The sequence below is a fragment of the Lipotes vexillifer genome, unplaced genomic scaffold, assembly GCF_000442215.2.
Source record: "Lipotes vexillifer unplaced genomic scaffold, Lipotes_vexillifer_v1.1 scaffold1074, whole genome shotgun sequence".
Lineage (NCBI taxonomy): Eukaryota > Metazoa > Chordata > Mammalia > Artiodactyla > Lipotidae > Lipotes > Lipotes vexillifer.
In genome coordinates, this window is record NW_006775781.1 from 249,748 (window position 1) to 262,951 (window position 13,204).

General features: G+C 32.9%; 1 protein-coding gene across 1 annotated transcript in view; it reads right to left on the reverse strand.

Moving 5' to 3' along the window:
* The window catches only part of BRD10 (bromodomain containing 10), a 101,957-nt gene that overhangs the window by 16,249 nt on the left and 72,504 nt on the right, over positions 1 to 13,204 (reverse strand). The window contains exon 6 of the mRNA XM_007450214.1: positions 8,666 to 8,755. Within this exon, the coding sequence (XP_007450276.1) occupies positions 8,666 to 8,755 (90 nt within the window). The remainder of the gene's footprint in view (positions 1 to 8,665; positions 8,756 to 13,204) is intronic.

The window sequence follows — 13,204 nt, forward strand, 5'->3', positions numbered from 1 at the left end:
ATGGGATCCTCCCAGACCGGGGCATGAACCCGTGTCCCCTGCATCAGCAGGCGGACTCTCAACCACTGCGCCACCAGGGAAGCCCCATTTTTACCTTTTTTACAGAGTCTGGTAAGATGGTAGGAAAGTTCTATTACTGTTCAATCTTCTCTATTTTTTGGATGGTATTCTTCCAAAAGGTTCACAAAAGGTTAAACTACCCTATCTTTAAATTTTAGGGGCTTTCCAAAGATTTTGATATCTTCTGTAATATAAAAAAGAGAATGATGTGAAGCTCATTTTCCGGTCTTAAGCCCCTCACGGATTTAAATTCAATTTTCCGGAACTCCTGCCACTAAAAGGCAGTAGAGTAACTATTAAATAGAAAATAATACAAATTTACTTAGGGCTTTGAAAAATATTTGGCATTTAGATTGTTACTTACATTTGAATAAGTGTGTGTGATATGTAATTCAAAAGAGTTTAAGGCAAATAATAAAAGCCACACTATGAAGTTCTAATTACAGGAGGAGCTGTCACCTAGTTCAATTCTTCCTTGAAGCTCACTCCATGCTGGGAACATGCAGCATGAATTCTCTGGCTGATGTAAAAATACGAAACAACAGTTTTCCCTTTTAATTGGAACTTTTATTAGAAGAAAAGAGGTGTTCAAATATTGCTTTTAAGAAAGTTTCCCTGATGGGATACAGACTATGCCACATTGCAGTAAGTTGAAACAGTGAGCACTATTAACAAGAGTTAAAATCCAGTTCTTAGTTGAGCAGAGTAGTTATTAAATGTCAAAAAGAATGCCCCAAAGCAAGACTTACCATAAATAAATTAGGATAATGCATTTTCAGATAATTCAGTGACTACAGTCAATTGAAGTTTTGTATTACCAGCCAGCTATTGTTCTGGTTCACATTTCCTGTCATCTAGTTCTCTTTTCTTACTGTTATTTTGAACAGTCAGTTAATATTTGATTCTTCGTAAAATCCATAAAGTCCTACTCCCAAATAATATATTAACATGTCATTAAGGGAAGTAAAGCAAGTGTCTAGAGTGTCTGGGTGTCTGGTGATCTCTGAATTTAAAAAATGGCTTGAAAATAAAAGATTAAGTCTTTTATAAAAGGACAGGATTTAGCACAACCAATCCTGATTAAAATTAAAAATTTATCCCCAGGATTGGCGATAAAAAGCTTAAGCTCTAAAGTGAATTCCTTGAGGATGAGGACTTTGTTTTAGTCTCTGAATTTCTCTGAATTTCAAGTTCCTTGGTATTACGAATAGTACACAGAAAACAGTGAGGAAGTATTTGCCTAATGAGTAAGACTAGAATATGACAGGTAAAGAAACATTTATTTTATTTGTTGTACAGGGTTTCCAAAAGGTTATTTTAATTTTTTGAAAGCTTTAACTATGACAATTTAAAGACAGAGTGTTTTTCCCCCCACAGATGAGCTAGTTTTCAGTTTTGTTAACCATATCAAAAGATCTAGAATAAGAAAACAAGATACACATGATGTAATTGCCAAAAACTTAAATAAAACTAATTTAAGGACAATTTAGATATTGATGCAACCATATCTACAACTGAAGTCATTAAGTAAGTTAATAAGGGCATATTCAGGATTCTGAATGTATCTAAAGTTCCTTATACTGTAGTAAAATAGACTTTTTACTCTAAATAGATGGCTATAAAATAATTTTGATTTGATGCCTCACTGTGAGCAAATGGGATATGGAGAGAAGAGGGAAAAATCCCAAAATCCTACACTGTAATAAAGTAAAATTTCTTTGTTACAGGTGTTAGAAAATAAGATTAATGTATAATAATTTCTTTGCCTTATATCAAGCTTTTACTATAAGCAACTATGATTTAGGGGTTCATATAAATTCATAAGTGAAGTTTTATACATAATTTGACTATATTTTACCATTTACCTGTGTATTATTTCTTACTATATCTTCACTTTTTAAGAATGTTTTTCATCATATTTTTAAAAATGAACAAAGAAAATACATATACAACCAAGTTATAACTTCATTTCCTATAATGAAGGTAAAAGGTAAATGGTGACCATACTGAAAAGAGGCCATAAATCATAATGGATTGCAGACAGCTGAGATGGATCTGAAGCTAAGGTCAAGAATTCTTTTAACTATCTGAGAGAACCATAAAGGGTAAAGGTTAATACTGACATTCACAAGTTCCATCAAATACAAGTCTTAATTAGAAATATACGACATGATAAAATGATCTCAATCATGGAATCTGGCATATGATTTCATTGATTTCTACCTAAGTGTCAAAACATCAACTTGTTTTCTCCCCATAATAAGGTGGCAGCAGCAACTTATTATGAGACACTAGGGCCCTGAGCAAAAACAGGCATATGCCAGGGTTCTGCAATCTCTGCACAACTGACATCTGAGGGCAGATAACTATTTGCTGTGCGGGGCTGTCAGGTAGGATCATTACAATGTAGAATATTTTTAGCAGCACGGCTGGCCTCTATCCATTAAGTGCCAGTACCACCTCTTCAACTATGTGAATCAAAAATGTCTTCAGACATTGCCAAAGTCTCATAGCAGCGGTGGGCAAGGGTGGGGTGGGCAGAATCATTACTCACTGATAACCACCGGCTTTTACAAAACTCTATGACCAAAAACTAGGGTATCACTACCTCTGATCTAAGCTTCTGATTTCTCTAATGTTTCATCTAGCTAATGCACAGCCTTTGGTTAGGCAAGATTAAGTGCTATTATTGTATTATGAATTTAAATTATTTTAAGAACATAATAGAGATTAATTTTATTCATGACTTGAAATTCCTTTCTAATTCTCTTAAACATACCTTAAAAAACATGCCTTTTGATATACTATAATAATTATGCATATATTTTTGGATGTTTAAAAAATTTAACATTTCATGAATACCTCCATGTAGTAACAATGATCTACAAATATTTTATTTTACTAGCCATATGATATACCACTGTGTTAATATTATTGCTTGGTTAGTCATCTCCCTACTGTTGGACATATGGGCTTTTCCCAAATTTCTACTATTAGAGACAGTCTGCTGAACACCCTATTGTGTAAATTACTTTTTTGGGGGGTAGGGGAGTAGGGTGAAAAATCAGGGAAAATAAAAGTTAAATATCAATTAGGATTATAGAATCAAAGAGTACAGGCAATTTTATAGCTTTTCTTACATACTGAATATGAAATACAGAAATATTTGAAGTCTGTCTTAAAACTTGCTCAGTGTTGAGGTGCTTAACTGCTAAAAGGTGTATTAGAAAGACAGGGTATTATATTTAAAATTTTAGTTTATCTATATTGATAAGACTATCATTTATCATTTCATAATCCAGAAAAGCTTTCTTTTCTTATAACTTTTTTTTTTTTTGCCAAATGTTCCCTTTTCCTTATCTCTATACTGATTTTTCATTATCAAAGAAAAAAGACTGAAACCTCTTTGAAGATCTAAATTATGATATAAAACGTAAGGAAATTAAGCAAATGCAAGAAAAAAAGGGTCACATGAGAAATTCAGAAATATAACCACTTCTGTATTAGCCTGACAAAATTCTACCAAGTTTGATTATTTAGACAGCAAAAAATGTCTAATAAATTTCAAATACAATAGGATCAGGCAAATTTATGAATATCTTAGCTCTCTCTGGAAAACTAATAAATGTCCTAAATTAAAAAGACTACTTTCCAAATAATTAAGCAAAATGCAATTTTTCTCTCTTGACTAAAACCACACACACACAAAAAACCAATAAAATGTCATGATTTCTCCTTTAGGGCACTAAAAAAATCCTATGATCTAAATAATAATGAGATAGACAAAAAGAAAGGATTTTGTCAAACTACATACTTCTATTTATGTCAGTGAGATGTCTGGTATAGCACTGGAGGACGTAAAGGACGTTGAGTTCTCTGAATAAGCCTTTAAATGAAGTAACGGGATCAAATGAGCTAAAGCAAACTCAGAAAATTAAATCATTTTTTCTCTCCTCACATTATAAATAAGTAGAATTAGTTGTCTTGCAAGAATAAGTAAACAATCTAGATTTTAAAAGATTGTAAATCTTCCAGTACAATGAGTAGCTCAATGGCAAAACCTCTAAGAGATTAAGAAAGCTTTTTTAATGGAATGTTGACCTGGATGAGGAAATGGAGCAATTCTTCCTTGTTGCTTTGGTAGGAAAAACTATCTAGAAAGGCCCTGCAGAGGAGCTCCCAAAAGCAGCCAGGTTTTTAAACGAATCCACATTAAATCCTCTATCACATATGTAATTTCTATCTTTAGTAAGGGTATTTGTGACAACCAAATGTTTATATGGAATATGTCTTCCTTGTTACTGAAGCCATCATAGATCTGAAAGCTGCTGATGAATAATATTGGGTGGGCCAAAAGGTTCCTTTGATTTTTTCTGTAAGATGGCTCTAGTGGCACTTAGTTGTCTTTAACTTCATTTGAAACAATTTTGTTAGATTATATGTGACAGCTGTCATATCAGTGTGGATTTAAAAAAGACAGGCTTTTTTTTTCCCGGCATGCGGGCCTCTGTTGTGGCCTCTCCCGTTGCGGAGCACAGGCTCCGGACGCGCAGGCTCAGCGGCCATGGGTCACGGGCCCAGCCGCTCCGCGGCATGTGGGATCTTCCCGGACCGGGGCACGAACCCGTGTCCCCTGCATCGGCAGGCGGACTCTCAACCACTGCGCCACCAGGGAAGCCCAAGACAGCCATTTTAATATTGAAGATGGAAGAAAAAAGCAACATTTTCAGCATATTATGCTTTATTATTTCAAGAAAGGTAAAAATGCAACTGAAACGCACAAAAAGATTTGTGCAGTGTATGGAGAAGGTGCTCTGACTGATCAAACGTGTCAAAAGTGGTTTGCAAAGTTTCGTGCTGGAGATTTCTCACTGGACGATGCTCCATAGTCAGGTAGACCAGTTGAAGTAGATAGCGATCAAATTGAAACAATAATTGACAACAATCAACATTATACCACGCAGGAAATAACTGACATACTTAAAATATCCAAATCAAGCTTTGAAAATCATTTGCATCATCTTGGTTATGCGAATTGTTTTGATGTTTGGGTTCCACATAAGTTAAGCAAAAAACCTTCTTGACCATATTTCTACATGCGATTCTCTACTGAAATGTAAAGAAAACGTTCTGTTTTTAAAACAAATTGTGACCTGCGATGAAAAGTGCATACTGTACAATAAAGTGGAATGGAAGAGATCGTGGGGCAAGCAAAATGAACCACCGCCAACCACACCAAAGGCCGGTCGTCATCCAAAGAAGGTGATGTTGTGTATATAGTGGGATTGGAAGGGAGTCCTCTATTATGAACTCATTCTGGAAAGCCAAACAATTAACTCCAACAAGTACTGCTCCCAATTACACCAAGTGAAAGCAGCACTCACTGAAAAGCATCCAGAATTAGTCAACAGAAAACGCATAATCTTCCATCAGGATAACGCAGGACTGCACGTTTCTTTGATGACCAGGCAAAACTGTTACAGCTTGGCTGGGAAGTTCTAATTCATCTGCCGTATTCACCAGACATTGCACCTTTAGATTTCCATTTATTTCGGTCTTTAAGAAATTCTATTAATGGAAAAAATTTCAATTCCCCGGGAGACTATAAAAGGCACCTGGAACAGTTCTTTGCTCAAAAAGATAAGAAGCTTTTTGGAAACTATGAACTTGCCTGAAAAATGGCAGAAGGTAGTGGAACAAAAGGGTGAATACACTGTTCAATAAAGTTCTTGGTGACAATGAAAAATGTGTCTTTTATTTTTACTTAAAAAACAGAAGGCACTTTTTGGCCCACCCAAAAGAATTGTTTTGACTCTAAACACTATTTTTTACAGTGATATCCTCTCATGAAGATCAATATTAATATTTCATTTGTCTGGCAATAGTGAAGGAAGCTCACCAAGCAAGGAATAAGCAAAATGGCTATCACTATTACCAACTTCATATATTTCATTAATAAAATTCCTCAAGTCCTTACTATGAGCCTAATTCTAATAATACGGATACTTGCTTTGTAACCGACAGTATATCAGCTAGGGCGAGTACATGGACACACATAAGAAATGACAGGCTGACAATGAAGAGACAGAACAAAAGCAAAAGGACAAGCAGACAAAAACCTTCAAAATAAATAATCTAAAGGCCTATTGGTGAATGTTTAGAGTAACTGAGATCAATAGATTTTTAGGGTATCGGTACAATTATGGATATTCATAATGATCCCTGAGTCATCAAAAAAGTGTTAAATTATGTTCAGTATAAAGGAGGCAGGGAAATTTTTTCATTAAATGATTAAAGGAAGAATTTTAGTACTGAAGGTTTAGGTTTCAGCTTCCTAGAAAATTCAGTTAAGTGGAAACCCTTATTCCCAAATGATGACAGACAAATAAACTGGTATTCTCCAATACTAACATAAAAATTCAATAAAGTGAACTATTACAACTAACATTTATCACACTCGGTACCAGCTTTTGTAAAAAAAATAAGGAATGGCACTGAGATGCAAACTTCTACTATTATTTCCTTTATGCTGTATGGCCATTTCATTGATTGAAATAAGTTGTTCATGAAAACAGTTTTTTAGTCAGGTAATTTAAGGGGAAAGTAGCCTGTATACTGGTAATCTCAATAACATTATCCCCACTAAGTTCAGTTCCAAGAATTTCTATTTCTTGAAGAGCAGAAAACATATTTTAAAACTAACATGCAAATATCAAGGGTCATGGACAAGTTAAAAATTTAGAGACATAAAATCTAATCAGTTAAAACCCATACATAACCTAAAATTTTCTGATAAACATGTCCCCAAGGACTATAGAGTCAAATATTTGTAACTTATGTTTTCTTTTACTCTTGTACTTGTTCCTGTGAAGGAAGGCAATATGTTTATACCTCATACCACCAATGGAAGTGAGGTGGATGGCTTTACAGAAAAACTCAAGGATGCCTGCAAAAGTCTTTTTCTCTTACAATACATACTATAAATAAGTATATAAGCCAATTATGCTTAAAACTATCCATTAAGAAGAAAACCCTAATTCATAATATGGGAACAAATTAAAATGCATATGTTATTGTCTAACTGCAGCTAATAAAAACCAATTAGCAAATTTAATTAACAGAATTCTGTTTAGAGTCAGGAAGTATGGACGAAATGGCTTCTGCAAAAACACTATAAATAAAACCCTGATTAAAAGACTATTCTTTCCTATTAAAGAATAGAATCAGTCCTTTATGAGCATACATATAAAATATATTAAAAAAACACTTTTGGCTGAGGAAAAAATATTTTAATATAGTTTGAGAAATACATCACAGAGATAAGTTTTAAAACAACACTTGGGGTTCATTCCATATGAAGAGGTTGCTGATATACTCAAAACAAAACAAAAAACCCCTCACAGTCTAATAAGGATTCAAACCATTTTTAATGGAAATAATTGTAAAATATACAGTTTTCTTCATTCTCAGATTATATATTGTACACAATGTGTATTGAACATGTTTTCTTCTTAATTGATGGCTATCAGTATGAACATTATCCCATCTCTTAGATTATAGCTATACTCTCAGGGGTATCATATGAGTGACTTCCAAAATGCTTAAGGCTGTTTTACCTCTGTATTAAACGACCTCAGAAGGTTGTACTTTTATGGTACTTTAATTTCCTTCCTTCAGAATGCTACCAATATGTTCTTTCTGAACAGCATATAAAATGGCTTTAACAAATCTGCTGATATGAATGAAGCTTGCTGTATCACTAACCTTATTATCATACATCATTCTAGATTAACAGGTTCTGAGCAAAGACCTAAAAGTGGTTTCATGATGTTCCTAAGGCATAAAACAAAGGGATTGCCTTTTAATGGTGACTGATTTTTTTCAATGCTTAAAGCCTTCTCCATTTATTTACTGGTATGTAATTGTGCTTCAAATCTATAACATAATGATAAATGTCAGTTAAATGGGTATTACTGATTTAATAAATAATTGTTTTACCAAGTGTTGAGTGAATTAAAATAATGCCCCTTATACTCTAGTCTCTCAAGAACAATAAAAAGTGAAGGTAAAGATTAATTGTGAATTTAGTATAGTGAAAGTTAAAAAAAGACCTTCAGCTGATAAAGGTTCTTAAAAAAGACATATTGTTAAGCACGTATCAAAAACATCTGGGGCAAGATTAAACAATTTACATACATTATTTATGTCAGAGCTAATTGAAATTTTATGTTACTAAGCAATAAACTTCCATTAAAAACATAAACTTATAATTAAGAATAATTATATTATTATAATATATAATAAGGTAAGCACTACCCAAAAAACTACCAGTCAGAAAACAACCAACCAGTATACTGGGAAATATCTAAAACTATACCTGATATAAACCAGGCAAACAAAATTAATTTACTTGCCCCAGCACCATTTTTGTGTATTAAAAATGAAAACTAGACCACATAGGAGAAATAAAGGAAACAATGTTTCTATTTTTCATTGCAAATTTTTATGTAACTCAGGACAACAAGATTTAAAAAGGCTTTAGGAAGAAGCAGGAATAACTTTTAATGCTGACAATAATAGATAGAACTTTTGGATCAACACCTACCGATTTTTTTCTACTGTTTTCCAGATCTTTGAGTTCATTCTCGATTTTTGTGATTAATTCCCTGAGTTCATCAAGATTAGTGCAAATAAGCTAAAATAAAACACAAAAACACAGCTTGATAACACATAATATAAAACACCCAAAATGTGGTAACAGAAGTTGTTTTAACACACACTGAATTCACAATTATTTGTCTTTGTAACAGCAAAATGCAAAGAAAGCTCCGCAGTTTATATTTTAAAAGGTATTTACTTGTTATGATGTATGAACTTCAGGATTTCACCCCACATCCCCACCTTTCAGTTTACTTTATAATCCAGGTACTTTTTTTTTTTTTTAACATTCTTAACTTTCAGCCCAGAATGACAAAGATCTGGAAACTCACCCTAGATTTCACAGGTTACTGAATCACCTTTAAGAAATGCTTCATCAAGCAGTCTCCTAGCAGGTGAATAAATGCACCCCTGGAGAACTATCATTTTACCTTTGCTTTGGTTGCTAACTATACAATTTAACAAATTGCATTACTGCTGTTGGGATTGCTAATAAAGAGGGACTTCAACTATATGAATATATTCAAAGAAGTTAATGAAATTAAGTATACATTCTTAGTATGATCTTCTTAGTAGTCCTTAATAAAACCATCTCCAGAAATAGCATCTATTTCCTTTCATAATTATGTGGCTCGTTTAATTTCACCTTGGTAATGCTGGCAAATGGCCAAAACACTTGGTCTTTAGTTATTAATTAATAATCAAACTAGTTTGGCTTAATTACTAAAGATTTAAACAGTGAAGTGTCAGCAGCAATAACAAAAATATTAGTAACTACATTTTAGTTCTTGTAAAATTATACTGAATTTTTCCAATGTTTGATACATTTTACTTTTTTTTCTAAAATAATTTAAGCTTATATTTTAAAAAATCTGTTGTGAAAAAGAAATAGAAGATTTCTAAAAGAGAACTGCAACCACATATAGAGGAAAAGTTTTAGATTAATGAAAATCTTGTAATGTTTATACTGTGTGATAATGGAAAAAAACCCCACTATACTTATAAAGCTACTAATTCATCATTAAATTTTTATCAGTCCCATGTTTCTTACATTCATTACTTTCTTGTAAGGGTGTTGTTTTCCTAAAAGGTATATTTTCTTTTAAAAGAAAACAAGCAAAAACAACAAAAGCAAAAGTAGGTTACAACAAGATCATTCCTCATGACTGTGTGACAAAAATGAGAGACTAGGAGCACCGACACTTTCTTTATCATTAAGTTGAACCATATGAAATCGCTGATATGCCTCTGATCTACAAAAATGGCAACATGGTTCAACCTAATAGACAAAGTTATCACAGATAATATAAATTATACTTAGTATTAACAATTATTAGAAACATCTACATAATTTTAAACTCACAGAACTGACAAAGCAGGGAAAATATGTATTTAAGTAACCCAAATTAAATAATTTCAGAATAGAAAACAGTATGAGATGATGTAGTAGGACAGTGCAGCTGATATTTATTACACACTACGCATTTCCATTTGCCAAATCTAGAATTATGGAAGAAATGCTGATGGTTAAGCAGTGCACTAGCTAATTATCTAAGTGCCTCTAGAACTAGATAATGTCTTCAACTTCTGTTATATCAGTAAAGCCTCAGAACCATGTTGGCCCTACACCAGGTTTCTACAAAGTACTCAATGGGAACTAAACTTTCCATTGTATAATCTGCTATTATGACTACCATGTCAAATTTGCCACAGAGCTTGTAGATGGTTACACCCTTTTCACTGAACTTGATGTATTAGTCAATAGCACACCATGGATTTCTCATTTGCACATATGGCAAAGCTCAGAGGAGTTTTCACTTGCATCTCACCTGTCTCATTACACATGGAGTAAGGGTACATTTTGCATGTACGTTGTAGAAACTTACGGTAACAATGAAAACATATACCCCTATACCTGACCACATGCTAAAAAATTTAAGATCTTTTAATTAGCAAGCAAATATTTATATTCCGTTTAAGGGGACAGATACCACAGTTGTGAAGTCAAATCAGGAATGATTTCCACAGCTTAAGAGCTATTAAGTAAGCTGTACTACATCAGTGCTTCTCAAACTTTAACGTGCATAAGAATCACCTGGGAATCTTGTTAAAAGGAGGTTTTTGAATTAGTAGGTCTGAAGCAGGACACAGGATTCTGCATTTCTAACAAGTTCCCAGGTATGGTCTGAAGATCACATTTTTAAGCAATAATGTACTAAATGATTATGAATTACAAATCTGCATGGCTATGGAAACATGCTGGTAGTATGGAGCTAAATGAGTATGAAAATTCAGAAAGATTAATTTCCAAATAGGGGATGGAATAGTGAATTAAATGCACAATGATAAGACAAATGTTTCTTAAATGACATGACTCAAACATAAATTTTGCTGAATTTGAGGGTCAAAATATTTTTAGCCACATTTACTTTGAAGTTATCTTAAAATAACTTAATATCTACATGACAATTTATACTCTTTATATACCTCTCTCTACATATATATGTAATACCTAATATATATACCCAAAATATACAGTCAAGTTATTAGAAAATTCTTGTATGGGAACATAATTCTAATTTTATTACTGATATCAAGGGAAAAATAATTTGATTTATGCCAATTCTGTCATATATACACTCTATTCCTTCTCTTTACAAAGTAAGGCATATGTGTGGCCTTTAAACTCAATTCATTTTCAAATGGTGCTTTTAAAAATAGAATCAATCCAATAAGAAATGTTCACCTCAATAAGGAGAACAGATGCATTATTTGAACAAAGCAAAACAGCTTATTAAGACCTTCTACTACCTTAAATTTGAAAAAAATATCTAAGGCTCGGTGCCTCCAGGGGTGAAAAGGAAAGCTCCATAGCAGCTTGAATTACAGTTGGGTCACAATGCCAATACTCATAGGAGAAGGTTTTCAGTCATACTGCAGAGGTTAGAAGAAGAGCTTTATCCCCCAGGAAGAACCTCTTCAAGGATGTCACACTCTCCCTCAAATTAACCTTTCACTTGATGCAACCCATGAGAGAGTCACAAAATCATAAATCTTAGAGCTGAAAGGAACTGCCCAAAAAATGTGATTTGGTCCAAACCTTGGCAAAGGCTAAAAAGGTGTATCTCCAATTCATATACAAGCTAGTTAAAATTAACAGAGATAAAGTAACCTAAGATGACACACTCCGAGAGAGAACCATGGAACGTAGGACTCCTCCTCCTCCTACTAGATCATATTCTTTAAGGGTTCCCTCTAAACAAAATAAAACAAAAAAACTAACAATAATTGAACATGTACTATACTTTTAAGAATTAATTTATACCTACGCTTTCATTTCTATTAAATGGTAAATATCAAAAGGCCCTCTCTCCAACTCAAGAAGCAGAAGTGTGTGTATATAGTGGGGGAGGGGAGGTCCTATAGAGATTGAAAGAACTCCATGACCACATCTCAGAAAAATTACAAAGTAAATTATTTCTTATTTTATCACTACTTCAAGCTAGATATTATGCCCTTTGGGTATAAACTCAATAGGTTTGAGAGGTATTTACTTTATTGATTCCAAAAAGTACACAAGTAAGGTAGCATACAAAAGTAAAAGAATATAGTAAATTACATTAAAAAGCAAAAGGAAAACAATGCAGTCAAAATGAATAGGTCCAAATAAAATGGATCACATTTACTACCACTCTAATAAAGCACTCCAATAATTTATTTAAAAAATTATAAGTAAAACAATAAATGCATGGTGTAAATTCAAAATCTATATTATATTTAAAATAAAATTATATTGACATCTGTTAAAACTACGACAGGAAAATTCCTTCTCACTTCTATGATCATATCAGCAATACCAACTACTTCAAAACTTGCAAATGAAGATATCATGTGTGACATGACAAGTAAGTCTGATTAACAAGTTAAAACATTTTATACCACTATATGATTAAAACCTGATGTTTCTCTCAATGTACTATATATAAATATGGAAAAAATTTTAAGGGGAAAGTAAAACCCCATGATGTTAAAAGTGAAACAAAAAGCTGAAGTTGAAAATACTCATTTTATTAGGATACATTTGACATGAACGAAGAACAAATGAGAAGGATAAGGATGTGTAAAGAAAAATAGTTTTAAAGAAAAAAGGTAGCAATTCAAAATAACAATACAATCAAAAGGTCCTTAACTCAGTGAAGCAGTTAAACTCTAATTTTACTTTTGGTCCCAATTAGTCACATTGAAGATAGTACTTTATTTCATATCCCTTAGTTTCTCCATTGGTTAAATGGAGAAATAGAGTTTTTTCAGAGGTATGTTGGATCAGTGAGTTTATGCTTATGTTTAAAAATAATACTACTATGTAAGTCTTAGTCAACAGCTGGATTCTGGATTTCCTCTGCAAAGGAGCCTTTCGAATAAGTCACACATATGGAACAGGAACAAGTACACATGACATGAAAGATTTTGATTACCAACAAAAAGA